Here is a 27208-nt window from a genome sequence, read left to right as displayed (position 1 = left end):
AGTAGTTATATCCCTGGGGATAGGGGAGAAAGAATACTTCCCACGTATTCCCTGCGTGTCGTAGAAGGCGACTAAAAGGGGAGGGAGCGGGGGGCTGGAAATCCTCCCCTCTCTATTTTTTTTAATTTTCAAAAGAAGGAACAGAGAAGGGGGCCAGGTGAGGATATTCCCTCAAAGGCCCAGTCCTCTGTTCTTAACGCTACCTTGTTAATGCGGGAAATGGCGAATAGTTTGAAAGAAAGAAAGAAGCTATATTTTGGCACCAGGATAGTACACAAGCCTTGTTTCATCAGTGTAAAAAAAATCTTAGATAACTTTTTTTTTTCTTGGCTGAGAATGCATGGGCAGCTGAGGCCTTAATCAAGGCCATGCCATTAATGCAAAGGTGAAGGTTTCTAGAGGTTTTCAAAAAAGAAGAGAGAATGTCAAGGAGAAGAGAGTGGTGAGAGTAAGTGAGCTTGGAAAGAAGACTTGTGTGAGGAAGTTTCAGGAGAGATTGAGTGTAGAATGGCAAAAGGTGAGAGCAAATGATATGTGGGGAGTGGGTGAGGAATGGGAAGTATTTAGGGAAGCAGTGATGGCATGTGCAAGAGATGCATGTGGCATGAGAAGGGTGGGAGATGGGCAGATTAGAAAGGGCAGTGAGTGGTGGGATGAAGTAAAGTTGTTAGTGAAAGAGAAAAGAGAGGCATTTGGATGATGCTCGCGAGGAAGGAGTGCAAAGGACTGGGATATATATAAGAGAAAATAGCAGGAAGCCAAGAGGAAGGTGCAAGAGTTCAAAAAAAGAGGGCTAATGAGAGTTGGGGTGAGACAGTATCATTACCTTTAGGGAGAATAAAAAGATTAATTTTTAAGGAGGTAAATAATATGTGTAAGATGAGAACAAATGGGAACATCGGTGAAGGGGACAAGGAGGGAAGTGATAATAGGTGGTGATGGAGTGAGGAGGAGATTAGGTGTGTATTTTGAAGGTTTGTTGATAGAGTGGCAGATGTAGGGTGTTTTGGTCAGAGTGGTTTACAAAGTGAGAGAATCAGGGAGAATGGTTTGGTGAAGAGAGAAGAGGTGATGAAAGCCTTGCAAAAGATGAAATCCAGCAAGGCAGCAGGTTTGGATGGTATTGCAGTTGAATTTATGTAGAAAGAGGGTGACGTGTTGTGATTAGTTGGTAAGGATATTCATTGTATGCATGGATCATGGTGAATTGCATGGGGATTGGCAGAATGCATGTATAGTGGCATTGTACAAAAGCAAAAGGGATAAAGGTGAGTGTTGAAACCACAGAGGCATAAGTTTGCTGAGTATTCCTGGAAAATTGTATGGGAGGGTATTGATTGAGAGGATGAAGGCATGTACAGAGCATCGGACTGGGGAGGAGCAGTGTGGTTTCAGAAGTGGTAGAGGTTGTGTGGATCAGGTGTTTGATTTGAAGAATGTATGTGAGAAATACTTAGAGAAACAGATGGATCTGTATGTAGCATTTATGGATCTGGAAAAGGCATATGACAGGGTTGATAGAGATGCTTTGTGGAAGGTCTTAAAAGTATATGGTGTGGGAGGTAAGCTGCTAGAAGTAGAGAAGTTTTTATCAAGAGTGTAAGGCATGTGTACGAGTAGGAAGAGAGGAGAGTGATTGGTTCCCAGTGAAGGTCGATCTGTGGCCCCAGGTGTGTGATGTCCTCATGGCTGTTTAATTTGTTTATGGATGGGGTGGTTATGGAGGTAAATGCAAGAGTTTTGGAGAGAGGGGTGAGTATGTAGTTTGTTGGGGATGAGTAGGGCCTGTGAATGAGTCAGTTGTTGTTCGCTGATGATAGAGCACTGGTGGCTGATTCAAGTGAGAAACTGCAGAAGTTGGTGACTTGAGTTTGGAATAGTGTGTAAAAGGAGAGTTGAGAGTAAATGTGAGTAAGAGCAAGGTTATTACGTTCATCAGAGTAGAGGAACAAGTTAGTTGGGATGTGAGTTTGAATGGAGTAAAATTGGAGGAAGTGAAGTGTTTTAGATATCAGTGAGTTGATTTACCAGCAAATGGAACCTTGGAAGTGAAAGTGAGTCATAGGGTGGGAGAAGTGGTGAAGGTTCTGGGAGCGATGAAGAATGTGTGGAAAGAGAGAACATTATCTCGGAGAGTGAAAATGAGTATGTTTGAAGGAATGATAGTTCCAACAGTATTTTATGGTTGTGAGGCATGGGCTGTAGATAGGTTATACAGAGGAGGGTGGATGTGATGGAAATGAAATGTTTGAGGACAATAAGTGGTGTAAGGTGGTTTGATTGTGTAAATAATGAAAGGGCAAGGGAAATGTGTGGTGATAAAAAGTGTGTTTGAGAGAGCAGAAGAGGGAGTGTTGAAATGATTTGGACATATGGAGAGAATGAGTGAGGAAAGGTTGACAAATGGGATATATGTGTCAGAGGGGGAGGGAGCAAGGAGAAGTGGGAGACTAAATTGGAGGTGGAAGGATGGAGTGAAAAAGATTTTGAGTGATCAAAGCCTGATCATGTAGGAGGGTGAGAGGTGTGCAAGGAATAGAATGAATTGGAACGATGTGGTATGCTGGGTCAATTTGTTGTCAATGGACTGAACTAGAGAATGTGAAGCATCTTGGGTAAACCATGGAAATGGTCTGTGAGGCCTGGATGTAGATAGGGAGTGGTGGTTTAGGTGCATTACACAACAGCTAAAGGCTGAGTGTGAACAAATGTAGTCTTTTTTGTCTGTTTTCCTGGCACTACCTTGCTGATGCAGGGGGTAGCAATGCTGTTTCCTGTTGGGTGGGGTGGCATCAGGAATGGATGAAGGCGAGCATGAATATGTACATGTGTATATACATGTATGTCTGTGTATGTATATGTTGATATTTTTTTTTTTCATACTATTCGCCATTTCCCACGCCAGCGAGGTAGCGTTAAGAAAACAAAGGACTGGGCCTTTAAGGGAATACCCTCACCTGGCCCCCTTCTCTGTTCCTTCTTTTGGAAAATTAAAAAAAGAAAAGAGAGGGGAGGATTTCCAGCCACCCACTCCCTCTCCTTTTAGTCGCCTTCTACGACACGCAGGGAATACGTGGCTTCTCTTCTTCTTAATACTTCACCTATGACGTCTTGTTGTTCCCGGTTGTACGTCTGTCTTGTCTCTGCATGTTTGCTTCGTGCATCATCATCAGCAGCAGCAACAACTTTAGCAGCAGCAGGATTAGTGGGAGGAGGAAAAGGGAGGGAGTTGGAGTTTATTTAGGCGGCAGCAGCAGCGTGCATGGGAATGCCATTGATAATTTTGTGTTGCGGCTGCAGTCATGGCATACCTGTACAGGAAATTCCCTAGGGATAGGGGAGAAAGAATACTTCCCACGTATTCCCTGCATGTCGTAGAAGGCGACTAAAAAGGAAGGGAGCGGGGGGCTGGAAATCCTCCCCTCTCGTTTTTTTTTTTTTTTAATTTTCCAAAAGAAGGAACAGAAAAGGGTGCCAGGTGAGGATATTCCCTCAAAGGCCCAGTCCTCTGTTCTTAACGCTACCTCGCTATCGCGGGAAATGGCGAATAGTATGGAAAAAATATATATATATATATATATATATATATATATATATATACATATATATAAATATATATATATATTTTTTTTTTTTTTTTTTTTTTTTTTTTTTTTTTGTCCAAAAGAAGGAACAGAGGGGGCCAGGTGAGGATATTCCAAAAAAGGCCCAGTCCTCTGTTCTTAACGCTACCTCGCTATCGCGGGAAATGGCGAATAGTATGAAAAAAAATATATATATATATATATATATATATATATATATATATATATATATATATATATATATATATATAGTACTTCCCACGTATTCCCTGCGTGTCGTAGAAGGCGACTAAAAGGGGATGGAGCAGGGGGCTGGAAATCCTCTCCTCTCGTTTTTTTTTTTTTTAATTTTCCAAAAGAAGGAACAGAGGGTGCCAGGTGAGGATATTCCAAAAAAGGCCCAGTCCTCTGTTCTTAACGCTACCTCACTAAAGCGGGAAATGGCGAATAGTTTAAAAGAAAAAGATATATATATATATATATATATATATATATATATATATATATATATATATATATATATATACAGAGAAGAGGTAGTGAAAGCTTTGCGGAAGATGAAAGCCGGCAAGGCAGCAGGTTTGGATGGTATTGCAGTGGAATTTATAAAAAATGGGGGTGACTGTATTGTTGACTGGTTGGTAAGGTTATTTAATGTATGTATGACTCATGGTGAGGTGCCTGAGGATTGGCGGAATGCGTGCATAGTGCCATTGTACAAAGGCAAAGGGGATAAGAGTGAGTGCTCAAATTACAGAGGTATAAGTTTGTTGAGTATTCCTGGTAAATTATATGGGAGGGTATTGATTGAGAGGGTGAAGGCATGTACAGAGCATCAGATTGGGGAAGAGCAGTGTGGTTTCAGAAGTGGTAGAGGATGTGTGGATCAGGTGTTTGCTTTGAAGAATGTATGTGAGAAATACTTAGAAAAGCAAATGGATTTGTATGTAGCATTTATGGATCTGGAGAAGGCATATGATAGAGTTGATAGAGATGCTCTGTGGAAGGTATTAAGAATATATGGTGTGGGAGGCAAGTTGTTAGAAGCAGTGAAAAGTTTTTATCGAGGATGTAAGGCATGTGTACGTGTAGGAAGAGAGGAAAGTGATTGGTTCTCAGTGAATGTAGGTTTGCGGCAGGGGTGTGTGATGTCTCCATGGTTGTTTAATTTGTTTATGGATGGGGTTGTTAGGGAGGTAAATGCAAGAGTTTTGGAAAGAGGGGCAAGTATGAAGTCTGTTGGGGATGAGAGAGCTTGGGAAGTGAGTCAGTTGTTGTTCGCTGATGATACAGCACTGGTAGCTGATTCATGTGAGAAACTGCAGAAGCTGGTGAGTGAGTTTGGTAAAGTGTGTGAAAGAAGAAAGTTAAGAGTAAATGTGAATAAGAGCAAGGTTATTAGGTACAGTAGGGTTGAGGGTCAAGTCAATTGGGAGGTGAGTTTGAATGGAGAAAAACTGGAGGAAGTGAAGTGTTTTAGATATCTGGGAGTGGATCTGGCAGCGGATGGAACCATGGAAGCGGAAGTGGATCATAGGGTGGGGGAGGGGGCGAAAATTCTGGGGGCCTTGAAGAATGTGTGGAAGTCGAGAACATTATCTCGGAAAGCAAAAATGGGTATGTTTGAAGGAATAGTGGTTCCAACAATGTTGTATGGTTGCGAGGCGTGGGCTATGGATAGTGTTGTGCGCAGGAGGATGGATGTGCTGGAAATGAGATGTTTGAGGACAATTTGTGGTGTGAGGTGGTTTGATCGAGTGAGTAACGTAAGGGTAAGAGAGATGTGTGGAAATAAAAAGAGCGTGGTTGAGAGAGCAGAAGAGGGTGTTTTGAAGTGGTTTGGGCACATGGAGAGGATGAGTGAGGAAAGATTGACCAAGAGGATATATGTGTCGGAGGTGGAGGGAGCAAGGAGAAGAGGGAGACCAAATTGGAGGTGGAAAGATGGAGTGAAAAAGATTTTGTGTGATCGGGGCCTGAACATGCAGGAGGGTGAAAGGAGGGCAAGGAATAGAGTGAATTGGAGCGATGTGGTATACCGGGGTTGACGTGCTGTCAGTGGATTGAATCAAGGCATGTGAAGCGTCTGGGGTAAACCATGGAAAGCTGTGTAGGTATGTATATTTGCGTGTGTGGACGTTTGTATATACATGTGTATGGGGGGGGTTGGGCCATTTCTTTCGTCTGTTTCCTTGCGCTACCTCGCAAACGCGGGAGACAGCGACAAAGTAAAAAAAAAAAAAAAAATATATATATATATATATATATATATATAATGGATTTGTATGTAGCATTTATGGATCTGGAGAAGGCATATGATAGAGTTGATAGAGATGCTCTGTGGAAGGTATTAAGAATATATGGTGTGGGAGGCAAGTTGTTAGAAGCAGTGAAAAGTTTTTATCGAGGATGTAAGGCATGTGTACGTGTAGGAAGAGAGGAAAGTGATTGGTTCTCAGTGAATGTAGGTTTGCGGCAGGGGTGTGTGATGTCTCCATGGTTGTTTAATTTGTTTATGGATGGGGTTGTTAGGGAGGTAAATGCAAGAGTCTTGGAAAGAGGGGCAAGTATGAAGTCTGTTGGGGATGAGAGAGCTTGGGAAGTGAGTCAGTTGTTGTTCGCTGATGATACAGCGCTGGTGGCGGATTCATGTGAGAAACTGCAGAAGCTGGTGACGGAGTTTGGTAAAGTGTGTGGAAGAAGAAAGTTAAGAGTAAATGTGAATAAGAGCAAGGTTATTAGGTACAGTAGGGTTGAGGGTCAAGTCAATTGGGAGGTGAGTTTGAATGGAGAAAAACTGGAGGAAGTGAAGTGTTTTAGATATCTGGGAGTGGATCTGTCAGCGGATGGAACCATGGAAGCGGAAGTGGATCATAGGGTGGGGGAGGGGGCGAAAATTTTGGGAGCCTTGAAAAATGTGTGGAAGTCGAGAACATTATCCCGGAAAGCAGTGGATTGAATCAAGGCATGTGAAGCGTCCGGGGTAAACCATGGAAAGCTGTGTAGGTATGTATATTTGTGTGTGTGGACGTGTGTATGTACATGTGTATGGGGGGGGGTTGGGCCATTTCTTTCGTCTGTTTTCCTTCCGCTACCTCGCAAACGCGGGAGACAGCGACAAAGTATGAAAAAAAAAAAAAAAAAAAAAAAATATATGTGTGTGTGTGTGTGTGTATATATGAGTGGATGGGCCATTCTTTGTTTGTTTCCTGGTGCTACCTTGCTGATGCAAGAAACAGCAATTATGTATTATGAATAAATATGAATAATTATATATGTTTACCTTAGCTTGAGCCAGGTACCCATCTTATCGACCAATCCCAAGGGGTATTTGAACAGCTGGGTTGGCTGTGGACTGCCACAACCAGGATTCAAACCTTTGTGCTCAACTTTTTGGTGGCCTGTAAATATGTCATGGTCAGGAACGCTAACTGCTACACCATGGGAGTCCACCTTTAAATGTAAACCCCACATTCTGTAAAATATGGGTAATTTTTGATGCAATTATATGGGATCCCAGACTTGATGATCTTCCAAGGTGATGATGTAGATCTCAAAAGATTACATTGTGGGTAAGCATTATATTTTGTGTAGTAGTTATTTTGTTACTATCATAGATCTGGCAAGTAATACTGAAGACTGGCTAGAGAAGATTCATTTAATAACTCCCTAGAAGTGTTCATTTTTTCCTTGAACAGTTTTGTTGATATTGTACTATGCAAAGCTTCATGAGAGGATGAAATGTAGTGTAAGTTGGTTCTGTATCTGTATTCAAATTGTACTGGGAAAAATTACAGCCAGCAATGAAAATAAATCATTAGAGGAAAATTGAACGTGATCTTAATAGAAAGGATGGTTTTGTTGTAGGGGGTTAGAATATAAAGCTCGTTGAAGGGATGGTAGATGGAGAGTGTTCAGAGCCTTATGTATATGGGTATCAGAATGTAACTGGATGAAACAGTGACCATATCTTACTGTCTGTACCATTTGTGTTAAGGTGAAAGTTCAACCACATCCTTAGCCTCTTAGGCAAGCATGGTTGGTAAACAAAATAGTATATTGTTTGCTGGTGGCTCTACTGGTACCAGGTCAACCAGGACCTCAACATTTTTACTATAGACATTTTTAGGATGCCAATTTCATCACGGTGTGACATGCTAAAACAAAGAGATATTTTAGGTATTTACTGAAGCTTATGTATAGTTGTACTTTGGTGGAACTCAATGTCTGTAGAGTTATGAATGCCACATTGCTTCCCCCAAAGGAAATCTGCTTCCTTCCCAGCTGTCTGCTTGTAGTTTTCCTGAAGTACAGTTCTCCGTTATTAACTCAAATAAGCATTGGTAAAATGATTTTTAAGGTTTTGAAGACAAAAAATATAGTCTCTGTTTTGTCAACTCTAACCATTTCACTCACTACATTAATCATACATTACGGTACATGTTAACTCACGTGCTAGTCATCACACACTCACTCTCTGCACTTGTCCATCTGTATCTCACCTCTCTTATACATTAGTTTCTCATGTACAGGTACACCACTGAATTTCCAGCAACTGATGCTTCAGTACCTCCTTTAGTCTGGACAGCATTGTGTGAGCGAACTTGAAATTACTGTGGCCACCAGACTAGTTTACTGGGCGGCCACGGATGGCGTTGTGTGTAGGGCACGCTTATTTACATTCTTTACACTGCACTTGTTGGTGGTGATACTTCAGTTCTGGGAGATTCTTAGCTTATTGTGCTTAAATTTAACACTAGCTATGGCTTCTAAGACATGAGAGTGTCAGTCGTGGTGTCAAACGTAAACACCAGTCCATATCGATCCAAGATAAAGTAGAACTGTTGAAAAAAATGAACCGTGGTGTTTCGTTGCTTAAGCTGTGTGACATCTGCAGTATTGGTTCGTCAACTGTTTATGATATAAAGGAGCAAAGGGAGAAAATATTGAAATTCTATGCAGACAGCGATTCCAAGAAGCAAATGACGATTAGAAAAACTATGAAAGATGGTAAGAGTACTGAGCAGGATCGAGTGATGATGGAATGGTTTTTCATTTGATTTGCATTTAATATTTGTTTGACTTAAATTTCTAGCAGTCCATGGTATACTTTAGACACATGGGAGATGTATAATTAGTGGGTTAGAGGTGTGTTGATGAATTATTATTATTTGACCATGGTTAGTCGGGCAAAATGGTTAATCTGGCAAGGCTTTGGAACCAAGAGTGCTGGAAAATCTGTGATGCACCTGTACCTGTTTTTCTTGACTGAATGCATCAATCATTGTGTCTTTCTCATGTTTGCATGCATTGATGTTTGTATTTTCTGTCTATTTCTTTCCGTTCAATTTGTTTTGTCACTTTTCCTTTGTGTCTCAACTTGAAGTGGTCCATTTGGTTAAGGCAGAGGTATACGTAGTCATTTGATAGAATAAGCAGCTTGTTGCATGAAGCATTAGCCAATTTATATTGGTAATCTAGTGTCTGTAAAACATTTTTGAATTATAGTTTCTGATTGATAACTCAGGCCATCTTGTTGTATGAAGCATTAGCTAATTTATATTGCTAATTTGGTGTCCAAAGAATAGTAAGGTTGAGGGTCAAGTCAATTGGGAGGTGAGTTTGAATGGAGAAAAACTGGGTGTTTTAGATATCTGGGAGTGGATCTGGCAGCGGATGGAACCATGGAAGCGGAAGTGGATCATAGGGTGGGGGAGGGGGCGAAAATTCTGGGAGCCTTGAAGAATGTGTGGAAGTCGAGAACATTATCTCGGAAAGCAAAAATGGGTATGTTTGAAGGAATAGTGGTTCCAACAATGTTGTATGGTTGCGAGGCGTGGGCTATGGATAGAGTTGTGCGCAGGAGGATGGATGTGCTGGAAATGAGATGTTTGAGGACAATGTGTGGTGTGTGGTGGTTTGATCGAGTAAGTAACGTAAGGGTAAGAGAGATGTGTGGAAATAAAAAGAGCGTGGTTGAGAGAGCAGAAGAGGGTGTTTTGAAATGGTTTGGGCACATGGAGAGAATGAGTGAGGAAAGATTGACCAAGAGGATATATGTGTCGGAGGTGGAGGGAACGAGGAGAAGAGGGAGACCAAATTGGAGGTGGAAAGATGGAGTGAAAAAGATTTTGTGTGATCGGGGCCTGAACATGCAGGAGGGTGAAAGGAGGGCAAGGAATAGAGTGAATTGGAGCGATGTGGTATACCAGGGTTGACGTGCTGTCAGTGGATTGAATCAAGGCATGTGAAGCGTCTGGGGTAAACCATGGAAAGCTGTGTAGGTATGTATATTTGCGTGTGTGGACGTATGTATATACATGTGTATGGGGGTGGGTTGGGCCATTTCTTTCGTCTGTTTCCTTGTGCTACCTTGCAAACGCGGGAGACAGCAACAAAGCAAAAAAAAAAAAAAAAAAAAATTTGAATTACAGTTCCTCATTGATAGTTCAGGCCTATGTCCATGCAGCTTTTGCTGTTCAAAATCCAAAAATAAATCTCAAGTTCACAAATTATTATTTTTTTTTCTAATCTTCCACAGGTTCAAGACAAGGAATGAATGGGGAATCCTTGGAGAAGAGCTTCTTGATTGGCATGGTCGTTTCCAAAATTGTATCGATGGTTCAGATAATTGGTTTGAAGTCTCAGCAAAGGGGCATACCCAGTACAAAGAATGTCCTGGAAGTGCTCTTATCAACTGGAAAGAAAAAGGATACAAGAATTTAATACTTCATTTGAAGGTGATGGAACATGTGAATTGTTACTTGAAGGTTGATATAATGCAACCAAGATATTAGATGAATCTCAGTTAATTATGTCATTTTCTTGTGTTTCTGATGATCCGGTCAGTTTTGTAGATGAGGTGATTTATGGTCTCTACCTTTAGATTAGTTGTGGTATGAAAAAGATAGACTATTATTACGTAATGTCTTGCATGAGAATTTATGTCTTGTTTAGCATGTGAAGCAAGTCTTTGGTTCCATGTTGTCTGGGGAAGAGGGAGTAGGAATTAAGAAAGAGATGCCACATTTTGCATTAGTTCTGTAGCATATACCACAACTCATTATCCTCCCCTTTTTTAAAAATTCATAGACATTAGGTGGCGATTATGGAGATGCATGGATGGAGATAGTAAGGAATGATGTGGAAACAAGATAGAAATATGATATTAGGAAAAGAGTAATTGGTAAAGTTATGGATATGCAGGAAATTACTTAATAGTATAGAAGTTAGAAGAATGAGAGTTGATACAGTAGGTATTTTAGGGTATGATGGAATGATACATTAAGTACATCATGTATCAGAGGATTGTTTGAAAGGAGAAAGCTGCAGTGATATGTCAGGGTCATATTGTATTTATCTTTTGATATAATGAAGAGGGATTTTTAAATATCTTGGGCCTGTTACTGACATTTCATTTGAGATTTTCAAGTTGTTCATTGCTAACTGCATTTACTCTCTCTTACTTTAGAGTGTTTCAAATGTTTATTGTTATATTGCATGAGAAGAATTTTCCTTATCTCTCTTGACCCATTTTTTCACTTTACTTTGCTTCATTGATGAATAATGCTTTTATATTTTGAAGAATGGGTCTGTAACCTTGCAGGCATGTAACCTTATAGGAATGTAAAGGTAGTTATTATAGTATCCCTGTTAATCTTGTAGTTAGGAAAATAATTGCTTTCTCACCTGTTTCATTCATTCCTTTCAACCTTACATGTAGATAGGTAACTAGATGGCCACACCATTACCTCACAGCAGTAATGTAAGATTTCCATGATAGAAAGTAGTATTCATTTTGCAATCCTTCTTGAAAACTACCATGTTTGTTTTACTTCAGCTATGTACAGTGATCCTTCTGTTCTTTGTCATGTAAGCTGTTTTTGTAGGAGGTTAGGGTGAGAGCCTTCTTACCATTCTTTCATAATCTCACCTGTCTTGAATAGATATGTTATTAGTTTTGAAATGTTATTTGGCAGGTACCCTTGTTATAGGCCATTATTAGGCCTTTTGTTAGATTTTCCTGCATACCTACACAGTTTGTGTATAATCATCTACTCTTTCTTTATTTACATTGAGTGAGCTAGCATTTTTTTTTTTGAAATAGATTTTGCAGAACTAGGTTCTCCAAACCAGTCCTGTTGTTTGCTCATTACCAGCTTGTAGGAACTGGGAACCCCAGGTCTGTGATACTAATACCACATTTCTTATGATAACCAATTACTTCTTTCAGTTCCTTTCTGCATGTGCTTCTGACTTCAATCCTTGTTATGTTTAATTTCTAGACTTGTCTAGTACAAATATGCTTTTCAAACATACCTCCATTCTGCTCCTATTTCGATATTTCTAAAAAAAAAAAAAAAAAATGTTAATCCCCCTTAGATTTTCATTCATTCTTTTTCTAAGATCCTTGTGTGCTCTCTTTTTAGCACCACATTTTCTACTTTTTCAGTGCAAGATCTTTTCTACACTTTTGCCCTATATTACATCTCTCTGTGGAAGATAGTATCTTCCAGACTTGTGTATGTCTCCATCACTTCAACTTAAGCCTAAGTTTATACTTTTGCATCAATATCTCTGGTACACCATTATCACTGTAACTCCTCCAGATGGATATTTATGTAAACTGAGTCAGACACATCTAGATGGATATTTATGCATCAAGTTTTGCATCTCAGTTTTAAGGTTGTTCCCTGAGTCTGCATGTGGCTGAGGTGGCAGTGCGAGATAATTTCTCTAGTTGGATAATGGTGCAGAGTTTAGCTAGATTTATGGGGCCAGACAGTTTATCCTGAATCATTTAATGATGATGATCTACCTTCAGATCATGTGGAAATTGATATTATGGACACAAACTTTCAGCTTCAAATTTGATAAATATGAGGCAGGTAAAGATTTTCTGGCAAAAGTGGATACATTATTGCCAATGCCCACTTGACCTTGAAAACACTGATTTTATGTGGCTAATTTTAGAAACCTTTATAGTTTTTGTTATGAAGAAATTATCAGTAGATGACAGTGATTATGATAAGAAGAGGTTTATTGTATAAGATAGAAAATGAGAATCCCTAATCATTGTTTCAGTGTAGGTAGAATAAACGAAAAAATATGCGCAGTGGCTGCTCACTTTACAGGCTTTACTCTCACAGTTTTTGATACATTTTGCTGAAGCATAGATGAAACTTTTATGCACTGTTACAGCGACAAGTGGATGAAATTTACTTCAGAAATGATTAATTTTCATTGTTATGTGAATATCTTCGAAATAGTAAGGTTAAGTAAATTTTTTCCCTGTAAGGCTCAGTCATCTGTTCTTAACGCTACCTTGCCAACAAGGGAAATGGTAAATATGTATGAAAAAAATACATATTTAGAACTTGAAAATCATGAATCTTTTGGATTGGAAGATAACTTATTAGGGAAGTTGATATAGTTGACTCCAAGGTAGCTCACTGATGCATATTATCTCTAAAATCATTTACATGCTTTTCTGACAGCTTAGATTCATCCTCGGGGAAACAAAACCCCTTAAAGACAGTGTCATGTAAATAATGCAAGTGTTCCTGGGAACACAAATATTTTTCCTGTTACTGTGCATATATTTTAACCATTTTCACATGTTTATACATTTCTCAGAATTTTTCTGTACATAGGTAAAATAGTAGGTTTGTTTTGAGTGTCAGAACTATCATCTCACCTGTCCATCACTAAAGCAATATCCCCATAGTTGTTCAATTTGTTTAGGGTTGGCATGGTTAGGGAGGTAAATGCAAGAGTTTTGGGAGAGGGGCAAGTATGCAGTCTGTTGGGGATGAGAGGGCCTGGGAAGTGAGTCAGTTGTTGTTCGCTGATGATAGAGCTCTAGTGACTGATTCGGGTCAGAAATTGCAGATGTTGGTGACTGAGTTTAGAAAAGTGTGTAAAAGGAGAAAGTTGAGAGTAAATATGAATAAGAGCAAGGTTATTACGTTCAGTAGGGTTGATGGACAAGTTCATTGAGATGTAAGTTTGAATGGAGGAAGTGAAGTGTTTTAGACATCTGGGAGTGGACTTAGCAGTGAATGGAACCATGGAAGCAGAAGTGAGTCGCAGGGTGGGGAAGGGGGGCGAAGGCTCTGGGAGCAATGAAGGTATGGAAGGAGCGAGTGTTATCTTGGAGAGCAAAAATGGTTATGTTTAAAGGAATAGTAGTTTCAACAATACTGTGTGGTTGCAAGGCATTGGCTATTGATAGGGTTGTATGGAGAAGGGTGGATGTGTTTGAAGTGAAATGATTGAGATGATATGTGGTGTGAGGTGGTTTGATCAAGTAAGTAATGAAAGGGTAAGAGACGTGTTGAAATAAAAAGAGTGTGGTTGAGAGCAGAAGAGGGTGTGTTGAAATGGTTTGGACATATTGAGAGAATGAGTGAGGAAAGATTGACAAAGAGGATATATGTGTCAGAGATGGAGGGAACAAGGAGAAGCAGGAAACCAAATTGGAGGTGGAAGGATGGAGTGAAAAAGATTTTGAGTATTTGGGGCCTGAACATCAGGAGGGTGAGAGGCGTGAAGGAATAGAGTGAATGGAACGATGTGATATACCAGGGTTGATGTGCTGTCAATGAACTGAACCAGGGCATGTGAAACATCTTGGGTAAACCATGGAAAGATCTTTGGGGCCTGGATGTGGATAGGGAACTGTGGTTTTGGTGCATTACACATGACACCTAGAGACTGAGTGTGAACAAATTTGGCTTTTTTGTTTGTTTTCCTGGCTCTACCTTGCTGAAGCAGGGGGTGGTGGTGCTGTTTCCTGTGGAGCGGGGCAGCACCAATAATAGATGGAGGCAGGTGGGTGTGAATATGTACATATGTATGTATGTATATGTTTATGTATGTGTGTATATGTTATGCATATGTATGTATATGTGCATGTATGGGCATTTATGTGTATATATATGTGTGTGTGAGTGGATGGGCCATTCTTCATCTGTTTCCTGGCACTCCCTTTCTGATGCAGGAAACGGTGATCAAGTATGATGAAATGAATATGAATATATTTATTTTTTGATACATATTCACCTTTTTTTTTATTTCAGGAGACTTTACCATCCTCTTGCCTGTTCCTAAGGTCACCAGTAAAAGCTATAGATTGGGGGATTGCTACTTCTGCATCAACATCTGGCTGCAAGGTCACTTTAACTTCAGATCAGGTTATCCATGCTGACCATGTGATCTTTACTGCATCTCTTGGTGTTCTGAAGGCCATGGCAAAGGACATGTTTAATCCTCCATTGCCAAGAAGAAAGCTTAATGCTGTTGAAGTAAGTATGATAAGCTGTTGTTTCAAAGAAGAAAAGTTGCAAATGGATTTTTATGATATCAGATAACTTGATACTTTATCTCTGATTGCTAATTTGAATATTGCTTTAGGTGAAAGAGGTTCCTCTTTCTCTGTTTTAGTCCCTATAGTTTTAATCTGGGATGTCATTTCATTTATTAAAGCATCAGGTAAGCTAGAGGTCACATATGACCATAGCCTGAGGAAAAGTAATGGTTTACAACTACACAGGGAATACATGGGAAGTAATCATTCTCCCATATCACCAGGGATATGTACGCATCTACATAAATGCCCATACACATACGTATATTCAAACATACATTTTTTTTTTTTTTTTGCTTTGTCGCTGTCTCCCGCATTTGCGAGGTAGCGCAAGGAAACAGACAAAAGAAATGGCCCAACCCACCCCCATACACATGTATATACATACGTCCACACACACAAATATACATACCTACACAGCTTTCCATGGTTTACCCCAGACGCTTCACATGCCCTGATTCAATCCAGTGACAGCACGTCAACCCCGGTATACCACATCGATCCAATTCACTCTATTCCTTGCCCTCCTTTCACCCTCCTGCATGTTCAGACCCCGATCACACAAAATCTTTTTCACTCCATCTTTCCACCTCCAATTTGGTCTCCCACTTCTTGTTCCCTCCACCTCCGACACATGTATCCTCTTGGTCAATCTTTCCTCACTCATTCTCTCCATGTGCCCAAACCATTTCAAAACACCCTCTTCTGCTCTCTCAACCACGCTCTTTTTATTTCCATACATCTCTCTTACCCTTACGTTACTTACTCGATCAAACCACCTCACACCACACATTGTCCTCAAACATCTCATTTCCAGCACATCCATCCTCCTGCGCACAACTCTATCCATAGCCCACGCCTCGCAACCATACAACATTGTTGGAACCACTATTCCTTCAAACACACCCATTTTTGCTTTCCGAGATAATGTTCTCGACTTCCACACATTCTTCAAGGCTCCCAGAATTTTCGCCCCCTCCCCCACCCTATGATCCACTTCCGCTTCCATGGTTCCATCCGCTGCCAGATCCACTCCCAGATATCTAAAACACTTTACTTCCTCCAGTTTTTCTCCATTCAAACTTACCTCCCAGTTGACTTGACCCACAACCCTACTGTACCTAATTACCTTGCTCTTATTCACATTTACTCTTAACTTTCTCCTTTCACACACTTTACCAAACTCAGTCACCAGCTTCTGCAGTTTCTCACATGAATCAGCCACCAGCGCTGTATCAAACATACATATCATCATATATACGTACATATACATACAAATACATAGACATATACACACATACATATTCATACTTGCTTGCCTTCAATCCATTCCCAGAGCCAACCCTCCCCACAGGAAACAGCATCACTACCCCCTGCTTTGGCGAGGTAGTGTCAGGGAAACAGACAAAAAAGGCCACATTTGTTCATACTCAGTCTCTGGGTGTCATGTAATTCACCGAATCCACACCTCACTGTCCACATCCAGGCCCCACAGACCTTTCCATGGTTTACCCCATACATTTCACATGCCCTGGTTCAGTCCATTGACATCATGTCACCCCAGTATACCACATCGTTCTAGGTCACTTTATTCCTTGCGTACCTCTCACCCTCCTGAATGTTCAGGCCCTGAATGCTCAAAATCTTTTTCATTCCATCCTTCCACCTCCTGTTTAGTCTCCTGCTTCTTGTTCCCTCCACCTCTGACACATATATCTTCTTTGTCAATCTTTTGTCATTCATTCTCTCTAAACTATTTCAACACACCCCTTTTCTGTTCTTTCAACCACACTCTTTTTATTTCCATACATCTCTTATATATATAGTTATTTATTTATTTTATACTTGATCGCTGTTTCTTGCATTACTGAGATAGCGCCGGGAACAGATGAAGAAAGGCCACATCCGTTTACATTGATTCCCTAGCAGTCTTTCAGTGCACCAAAACCACAGCCATCTGTCCACAGCCACGCACCACAGACCTTTCCATGGTTTCCCCTGGCCACTTCACATGCCCTGGTTCTGTCAAGTGATAGCATGTCAACTCCTGTATACCTCGATGTTCCAGTTCACTTTGTCCTTTTCATGTCTTTCATCCTCCTGTATGTTCAGTTCCAGACCTCTCAAAGTCTTTTTCACTCTATCCTTCCATTTGGTCTGCCCCTTGTTCACTCAACTTCTTACACATGTATCTTCTTTGTAAGCTTTTCCTCACTCCTCTCTCTATATGTCCAAATCTATCTCAGCACACCCTTTTCAGCCCTTTCAACCACACTCTTCTTATTACCACACCTTTCTTTTACCTTTTTATTACTTAATCAAACCACCTTGCTACACATAGTGTCCTTGAACATTTCATTTCCAACACATCCATCTTCCTTTGCACGTCTTCATCTATGGCCCATGCCTTGCATCCATACAACATTTTTAGGATTGTTATACCTTTAAAAGGGATAATTTTTGCTCCTCCCGATAATGACCTCTATTGGTACACATTCCTTAATGTTTCCAGAACCTTTCCTCCATATGGTGGTCATGGCAAAAGGATTGCCATAACTGATGAACTCCAGTGCCTTTTATAGTTTTTGATGCTTCACATTTACCAGGTCAGTGGCAGAGGACCACTGTAGAAAAGTGTTTCCTGAAGCTTCTACCTAATGTCTACTTAATGTTCCTGCCTGATGTTCCAACCTACTAGTACCTAATGCTCCTGTCAACTACTTATACCTAATGGTTCTACCTAATGTTTCTACCAAATATTCCTACCTACTTCTTTTTTCAATCTTCAAACCATTTTGCCTAAAGGCAGGGCAAGCACCTAGGGCTCACTGCAAGAAAATCTACGGTTACATTGTAAGTTAAATGTTGTCAAGTGTTGTTTGTCAACAATAGTCCACATGTGGGTGAGACAGAAAGAAAAGATGGCTACCTAGTTCAGAAGAATTCAGCTTGACACCTGCTAAGTGCTGGTTTACCACACAGCCATCACTAACCCTCCTGATACTAAGGTGGGTAATAGTGATAATATTCCTTTCTAGTTAGTGACTGCCAACCAGCTATTACCTGTCCCTCTGTCTTGCTAAACCTGATAACCTTGCTTTTTTTTTTTATTATTCACATTTACTCTCAACTTCCTCCTTTTGCACAGTTTTCCTAACCCAAACACCAACTTAAGCAGTTACTCACTTTGATTTTTTTATAGAATGAATAAACTTTTGCAGGAATCTGCAAGTTTGTAAATTGTTTTCCTTTTTTTTATTTTAGGGTTTAGGCATGGGTATTGTTGACAAAGTTTACCTACAATTTCCTCATCGATGGTGGGATGATGATTGTATTGGATTCAGTCTTTTAAACAACCTACAAGAAATGCCTGCCATGATAACTAAGGAGGTAATGTAGTAGATGTTTTGAGTGAATGCATGTTACAGTAATTTGTCAGTAATTTGACATGTAACCATATTATTTGCAGCTTGCTTACAAATCAATCTTTACAGACTCCTTTAACCCTCAGAGGTGCAACTCTAACAGCTTTTCTTGAACTTTGGAGGCAAAATTTCAAAATATTAAAAAAGTATCATGTTAGAATGATATACAACTCGACCTGATGAGTCATTATTTATGTGCTGCATGCTCTTTGATTTATGCAGCACTACTGCCAGACATATAAGGTACTCTATAAGGATTATTGGGCATAAGAAGTGAATGATGTGTGCTGCTTTCATAAGTGTTTTTGTCATAAACAACAATGATAATTAAAGGTTTTACAACTAATATCTGTAATTATGTAAGAGTGACATCAACAAAATTATTATGTAACTTGACAGTGCAGATCTCATACAGGAGTCCTTGACATTTCCACGTATGCTAAGCAGAAAGTTTGGGCATGTAGTTTCCAGAAACAGTTTTCAGGATGCCACTACTAGTATTAATGGCCCTTTGAGGCAGAGGTAGCCTATTTAAGAATTTTTATATGAGATCATCTGCTTTCAAGATTGTAGGTCTCATATGAGTTCAACCATCTTCCAAGGTTATTTATCACACATTGCACAAAACTGCTGTCGCATCTGCACTGGCATTTTAAGTTGGATATTGCTCCATACGTAATTATACTCATGAATGTAGCTAGTTCCCCTCAGAGGGAAGTCTCCAATAGAGTGAAAATTAATATCTATCTTGGAATTTTTTGTTCTTATCCATCTACTGAAAAAAATTACGAAGTAAATCCATTCATCTTATGACTAAAATCTCTTGTTTCGTGCTATAAGAAGACATTTCCAACTACAGAATATTGTACAGATTTATATATTATTTCAATTTTAATACATAAGGATGTGATATTCAAAAGTTTCTTGTGGAAACATCCCACCTATGTAATGAACTGACTTGCTTGTGTTCCCTATGATATAGAATCACCACATTTATAGTTGATTATAAGTGATTACTAAAAAACTAATAAGCCAATCCCACGAAAAAGTTTGATAGCAAAAGTTTTGGCTGTGTGTGCTGTTGTTAGTGTAAAAACCAACACTGGTTTGTTCCTTCACCTTATATGCAGGTGATACCTTATATCTTTTTTAAGTGTATATTTATTGACGTTTGTGTGAATAAATTGTACATTTCCTTTTCCATAGCCAGAGGTTGAACCATTATGTGACATTCATTTTTTTCATTCATTTCAAGCTAAAAGTTTGTTTTATAATTTGTTTCTTACATTTTTCATATGTATATATATGTATGTGTGTGTGTGTGTGTGTATGTGCGTATGTATGTGTATGTGTGTGTGTGTGTATATGTATATATATATGTATATTATCCCTGGGGATAGGGGTGAAAGAATACTTCCCACGTATTCCTCGCGTGTCGTAGAAAGCGACTAGAGGGGACGGGAGCGGGGGGCCGGAAATCCTCCCCTCCTTGTATTAACTTTCTAAAATGGGAAACAGAAGAAGGAGTCACGCGGGGAGTGATCATCCTCCTCGAAGGCTCAGAGTGGGATGCCTAAATGTGTGTGGATGTAACCAAGATGTGAAAAAAGGAGAGATAGGTAGTATGTTTGAGGAAAGGAACCTGGATGTTTTGGCTCTGAGTGAAACGAAGCTCAAGGGTAAAGGGGAAGAGTGGTTTGGAAATGTCTGGGGAGTGAAGTCAGGGGTTAGTGAGAGGACAAGAGCAAGGGAAGGAGTAGCAATACTCCTGAAACAGGAGTTGTGGGAGTATGTGATAGAATGCAAGAAAGTAAATTCTCGATTAATATGGGTAAAACTGAAAGTTGATGGAGAGAGGTGGGTGATTATTGGTGCATATGCACCTGGGCATGAGAAGAAAGATCATGAGAGGCAAGTGTTTTGGGAGCAGCTAAATGAGTGTGTTAGCGGTTTTGATGCACGAGACCGGGTTATAGTGATGGGTGATTTGAATGCAAAGGTGAGTAATGTGGCAGTTGAGGGAATAATTGGTATGCATGGGGTGTTCAGTGTTGTAAATGGAAATGGTGAAGAGCTTGTAGATTTATGTGCTGAAAAAGGACTGATGATTGGGAATACCTGGTTTAAAAAGCGAGATATACATAAGTATACTTATGTAAGTAGGAGAGATGGCCAGAGAGCGTTATTGGATTACGTGTTAATTGACAGGCGCGCGAAAGAGAGACTTTTGGATGTTAATGTGCTGAGAGGTGCAACTGGAGGGATGTCTGATCATTATCTTGTGGAGGCTAAGGTGAAGATTAGTATGGGTTTTCAGAAAAGAGGAGTGAATGTTGGGGTGAAGAAGGTGGTGAGAGTAAGTGAGCTTGGGAAGGAGACCTGTGTGGGGAAGTACCAGGAGAGACTGTGTACAGAATGGAAAAAGGTGAGAACAATGGAAGTAAGGGGAGTGGGGGAGGAATGGGATGTATTTAGGGAATCAGTGATGGATTGCGCAAAAGATGCTTGTGGCATGAGAAGAGTGGGAGGTGGGCTGTTTAGAAAGGGTAGTGAGTGGTGGGATGAAGAAGTAAGAGTATTAGTGAAAGAGAAGAGAGAGGCATTTGGACGATTTTTGCAGGGAAAAAATGCAATTGAGTGGGAGAAGTATAAAAGAAAGAGACAGGAGGTCAAGAGAAAGGTGCAAGAGGTGAAAAAAAGGGCAAATGAGAGTTGGGGTGAGAGACTATCAGTAAATTTTAGGGAGAATAAAAAGATGTTCTGGAAGGAGGTAAATAGGGTGCGTAAGACAAGGGAGCAAATGGGAACTTCAGTGAAGGGCGCAAATGGGGAGGTGATAACAAGTAGCGGTGATGTGAGAAGGAGATGGAATGAGTATTTTGAAGGTTTGTTGAATGTGTCTGATGACAGAGTGGCAGATATAGGGTGTTTTGGTCGAGGTGGTGTGCAAAGTGAGAGGGTTAGGGAAAATGATTTGGTAAACAGAGAAGAGGTAGTAAAAGCTTTGCGGAAGATGAAAGCCGGCAAGGCAGCAGGTTTGGATGGTATTGCAGTGGAATGTATTAAAAAAGGGGGTGACTGTATTGTTGACTGGTTGGTAAGGTTATTTAATGTATGTATGACTCATGGTGAGGTGCCTGAGGATTGGCGGAATGCGTGCATAGTGCCATTGTACAAAGGCAAAGGGGATAAGAGTGAGTGCTCAAATTACAGAGGTATAAGTTTGTTGAGTATTCCTGGTAAATTATATGGGAGGGTATTGATCGAGAGGGTGAAGGCATGTACAGAGCATCAGATTGGGGAAGAGCAGTGCGGTTTCAGAAGTGGTAGAGGATGTGTGGATCAGGTGTTTGCTTTGAAGAATGTATGTGAGAAATACTTAGAAAAGCAAATGGATTTGTATGTAGCATTTATGGATCTGGAGAAGGCATATGATAGAGTTGATAGAGATGCTCTGTGGAAGGTATTAAGAATATATGGTGTGGGAGGCAAGTTGTTAGAAGCAGTGAAAAGTTTTTATCGAGGATGTAAGGCATGTGTACGTGTAGGAAGAGAGGAAAGTGATTGGTTCTCAGTGAATGTAGGTTTGCGGCAGGGGTGTGTGATGTCTCCATGGTTGTTTAATTTGTTTATGGATGGGGTTGTAAGGGAGGTAAATGCAAGAGTCCTGGAAAGAGGGGCAAGTATGAAGTCTGTTGGGGATGAGAGAGCTTGGGAAGTGAGTCAGTTGTTGTTCGCTGATGATACAGCGCTGGTGGCTGATTCATGTGAGAAACTGCAGAAGCTGGTGACTGAGTTTGGTAAAGTGTGTGGAAGAAGAAAGTTGAGAGTAAATGTGAATAAGAGCAAGGTTATTAGGTACAGTAGGGGTGAGGGTCAAGTCATTTGGGAGGTGAGTTTGAATGGAGAAAAACTGGAGGAAGTGAAGTGTTTTAGATATCTGGGAGTGGATCTGTCAGCGGATGGAACCATGGAAGCGGAAGTGGATCATAGGGTGGGGGAGGGGGCGAAAATTTTGGGAGCCTTGAAAAATGTGTGGAAGTCGAGAACATTATCTCGGAAAGCGAAAATGGGTATGTTTGAGGGAATAGTGGTTCCAACAATGTTGTATGGTTGCGAGGCGTGGGCTATGGATAGAGATGTGCGCAGGAGGATGGATGTGCTGGAAATGAGATGTTTGAGGACAATGTGTGGTGTGAGGTGGTTTGATCGAGTAAGTAACGTAAGGGTAAGAGAGATGTGTGGAAATAAAAAGAGCGTGGTTGAGAGAGCAGAAGAGGGTGTTTTGAAATGGTTTGGGCACATGGAGAGAATGAGTGAGGAGAGATTGACCAAGAGGATATATGTGTCGGAGGTGGAGGGAACGAGGAGAAGAGGGAGACCAAATTGGAGGTGGAAAGATGGAGTGAAAAAGATTTTGTGTGATCGGGGTCTGAACATGCAGGAGGGTGAAAGGAGGGCAAGGAATAGAGTGAATTGGAGTCATGTGGTATACAGGGGTTGACGTGCTGTCAGTGGATTGAATCAAGGCATGTGAAGCGTCTGGGGTAAACCATGGAAAGCTGTGTAGGTATGTATATTTGCGTGTGTGGACGTGTGTATGTACATGTGTATGGGGGGGGGGTTGGGCCATTTCTTTCGTCTGTTTCCTTGCGCTACCTCGCAAACGCGGGAGACAGCGACAAAGTATAAAAAAAAAAAAAAAAAAAAAAAATCTATCTGTATCTCTATATCTCAATATTGAATGGTTGCAAGGCATGACATATAGATAAGGCTGTGCATGGTGGAGTGTATGTGTTGGAAGTGAAATGTTTGAGGATGATGTTTAGTGTGAGGTGGTTTGATCAGGTAAGTAATGAAAGAGTAAGAGAGGTGAGGTCGTAAAAAGAATGTGGTTGAGAGAGCTGAAGAGGGTGTGTTGAAATGGTTTGGACATATGGAGAAAATGAGTGAGGAAAGGTTGACAAAGAGTATGTGTGTGTCAGAAATGGAGGAAACAAGGAAAACAGGGAAATCAGATTGTAGATAGAAGGATCGAGTGTAAAAGATTTTGATCAATTGGGGCCATAACTTTCAGGAGGGTGAAAGGCATGCACGTGATACACATGATAGAGGAACTGGAACAGTGTGGTATACAGGGCTTAACATGCTGTCAGTGGACTAAGCCAGGGCATGTGAAGCATCTGGAGTAAAACCATGGAAAGGTCTGTGGGTCCTGGTTGTGAACAGGGAGCTGTGGTTTCGGTGGATTACACATGACAGCTAGAGAGTGAATGAGAGCAGATGCAGCTTTCCTTTGTCTGTTCCTGGCACTACCTCACTAAGGTGGGAAACAGCGATCATTGTAGTATGTCAGTGAACTGTTCCTGGAATTTGGGAAACCATCATTTGACCTTTCATATTTTATCCTTCATTAATTTTACTGGAAGATATTTTACTTGAGTAATGATTTTAAGTATGTCTTCTTTGTTGTTGAGACCTGTTTTTATAATTTGATTAATTGTATGTGATGTATTTGCTTTTTGTAATTATTAAGTTGTCACTTATTCTTTATAAGAAAATCTTCAATTATTTCTGATTTTCAGTAGAATTGGGAGCAGGGACTTCTTGGATTTTATGAAGTATACAAACAAACAGATATGATGTGTGCCTGGATTACGGGTAGTGCAGCATTAATGATGGAACAGACTCCTGAAGAAGAAGTAGCACAGCGCTGTGTAGCGCTTCTGCGAAAGTTTCTGTCATCAAGATTCCAGGTTCCAAATGCAGTATGGTGGAAACGGTAAGATTTCCTTGTTTTTAATTAGTATGTTTACAGAATGTATGTGAGCAAATGTGGCCTTTCTTTGGCTGTTCCTGGCTCCCTTGCCACACAGACCTTTCCATGGTTTACCCCAGGTGCTTCATATTCCCTGGTTCGGTCCATTGACAGCACGTCCACCCCAATATACCACATCATTCCAATTCACTCTATTCCTTGCATGCCTCTGACCCTACTGTATGTTCAGGCCCTGATTGCTCCAAATCCTTTTTACTCCATCCTTCCACCTCCAGTTTGGTCCCCTGCTTTTCCTTGTTCCTTCCACCCCTGACACATATATCTTCTTTGCCAATCTTTCCTCACTCATTCTCTCCATATGTCCAAGCCATTTCAATATGCCATCTACTGCTCTCTCAACCACACTCTTTTTATTTCCATTTCATGTGTGGCAGGGCAGTGACAGGAATGGATGAAGGCAGCAAGTATGAATATGTACATGTGTATATATGTATGTCTGTGTATATATATGCATGTATGTATGTATACGTTGAAATGTATAGGTATTTATATATGCTTGTGTGGGCGTTTATGTATATATATGTGTATGTGGGTGGGTTTGGGCCATTCTTTCATCCGTTTCCTTGCGCTACCTTGCTAACGCGAGAGACAGCAATTAAGTGTAATAGTAATAAAAAAGATGTACATATGTATGTATATGAATGTTACATCTGTTGTTAGTAAGTATTCTAACCATGTCTCATGTGAATGAGGTAAAGCACCTGTTTTACCATCATTTCCCTGTATACCACTGAAAAGAGTATGATCATAAAAATCTAAACTAGTCAAGCAGTGTTGGATGTGTTTGAATTATGCATTTTTCTTTTAATTAGCAATTTTACCAATCTTTTGTGTAATACTTTTCTCCTATTTTAATGAATATCAATAAGGTTATGTAGTGTACTTTGCATGTGCCCGGTATATTTGATTTTTTTTCCTCTAAGGTCATCTTGGGGATCAAGTGCATTGTTCAGAGGATCATATAGTTTACGCACCATGAAGACAGAAGCCATGGGAGTTCAGGCATTAGACTTGGCTGAACCTCTTCAAAGTCCTGATGGTATTCCTGTAAGTTTTTATTGGTATTTTTTTATTTTGGGATAGGAAAAAGAAATGTGAATGAATGTGGCCTTTTTTGTCTTTTCCTAGCACTACCTCGGGGGGTTGCTATTTCATATGTGGCGGGGTGGCAACAGGTATGGATGAAGGCAGCAAATGTGAATATGTACATGTGTATATATGCATATGTGTGTATGTATATGTATGTATATGTGTATTGGCGTTCATGTATGTACATGTGTATGTGGGTGGGTTGGGCCATTCTTGTTTCCTTGTGTTACCTCGCTAATGCGGGAGATGGCAATTAAGTATAATAATAGAATGATAATAATGAATTATTATTATTTTTATTACTATTATTAAAGAGGGAGATAAACGATTTATGGCAAAGACAGAAAACATGATGGTCTGTATGTAATAAGAGAAAGGTATGGTAGAGGAAATATCAGTAAAAGTCACAAAGTTAGATGATATAGGTATATTTAAAAGGTTTATTTTACACTACTGTATCACTTCTGTTTTACAAGTGTTTTTCAGATATTATTGTAAGTTATTGATTATGCAAGCTACATCTATATAATGTGATTGATTCTCAAGTCTTCTTCTTTTTATATTGCTTTTACCACCCCAGGGAACTTAGATTAAATATAAGCAAGTAATGATAGAGAATAGAATTGAAGTAAGAGAGTTTGGTATTCATTAAAAGAAATTGATAAAATCATATTTTGTTTTTGTCTTCCAGCTCGTTTGTTTTGCAGGTGAAGCAACTCATGACTGCTATTACTCTACAGTCCATGGTGCTTTGGAAACTGGGTGGAGAGAAGCTGATAGACTTACGAATTATTTCAAAAGGTAACAAATTTCATTGATTTTTGGTTTTGAGTGGAAGTATTCTCTGCTTTATTGAAATATTGCTTTTTATTCTTATTTACATACTTATCCCATGGGACTGGAGGGAGAGACTACAATACCCCCCTGTGTTCTAGAAGGTGACTAATAGAGGCATGAGATAGAGGCTGGAAATCCTCCCCACCTGTATTATCTTATATCGTATCCTTGTCAAAGAAAATTCTCCACTCAAAATTGACTTTTTTTAAGTCTAGTTAACTAAATAAGAAAATGCACTTTGTTATGAATTGAATTCATGTAGTACTTCAGTTGAAGTTCAAACCTGTAGCTTAGAAAAATGTCACTGGATACCCAATAACAAGAGGGTTTGAATCTTGGACCACAACCTACATTGGCCTTATGATCTGCCAATGCTAAATGTATGATTTTTTTTCATACTTGTTCTCAGCTTCATACATTAGCGAAATATTGTCAGGAACAAATGAAAAAGGCCTCATTTGCATGCATTGATGAGTTATGAATAGATTATTATGCCAGAGGAGAGGTTACTGAAAGAATAGCATTATACAACAAGCATAATATAGGATGATTGGAGGAGTGGTAGTTGAAGGAAACAGCAATATCCAACAAATTAGGTATGGGGTGAGCACAAGGCAGTATCCCTGCCATCATGGCAAAAATCTTGTCACATGTATTTGTAGGTAGCTATTCCATGGTCTGTACCCTCCCTTTCTTGCTACTACAACCTTTCTCACCACTCCTTCCCTCCCTCTGTAATCACTACACCCTGAATGCCTAAATGGCAATATTTATTGGTTCCAACAGTTTACCCCCATTATTTTCCCCCTCTAACCTCCCATATTGCCTGCACAACCTTCCATTCAAAAAATGTTTTCCCCAAAAATATATCACCCCAGCAGCCAGCAATTTCTGTCATGCTAAGGAAATAGGATAACTTCCACAGTGTATCTACAACTGTATGTTAGGGTTAGTTGTGCATCTGGCTTCCTCAGTGTGTGTGTGCAGACAGGACCACTTTTTTATAGCAGAGACGTAGAGTAAGAAATTACTAACACAAGCAAATTTATCTCAGTTCCTTCAGTGG

The 27208-nt window shown here is 40.0% G+C and overlaps 1 protein-coding gene across 7 annotated transcripts in view; it reads left to right on the top strand.

Annotated features, from left to right (window-relative positions):
* Positions 1-27208, top strand: part of LOC139764588 (uncharacterized) — an 86423-nt gene that overhangs the window by 14754 nt on the left and 44461 nt on the right. For all 7 annotated transcript variants that reach the window (XM_071691423.1, XM_071691420.1, XM_071691422.1 and 4 more), the window contains exons 5-10: positions 10126-10324; positions 14666-14890; positions 18217-18342; positions 23966-24159; positions 25140-25263; positions 25997-26106. In XM_071691423.1, coding sequence (XP_071547524.1) covers positions 10126-10324; positions 14666-14890; positions 18217-18342; positions 23966-24159; positions 25140-25263; positions 25997-26106 — 978 coding nt within the window. The remainder of the gene's footprint in view (positions 1-10125; positions 10325-14665; positions 14891-18216; positions 18343-23965; positions 24160-25139; positions 25264-25996; positions 26107-27208) is intronic.

The sequence above is a fragment of the Panulirus ornatus genome, chromosome 50, assembly GCF_036320965.1.
Source record: "Panulirus ornatus isolate Po-2019 chromosome 50, ASM3632096v1, whole genome shotgun sequence".
NCBI lineage: Eukaryota > Metazoa > Arthropoda > Malacostraca > Decapoda > Palinuridae > Panulirus > Panulirus ornatus.
This window is presented reverse-complemented; position numbering and strand designations above follow the sequence as displayed.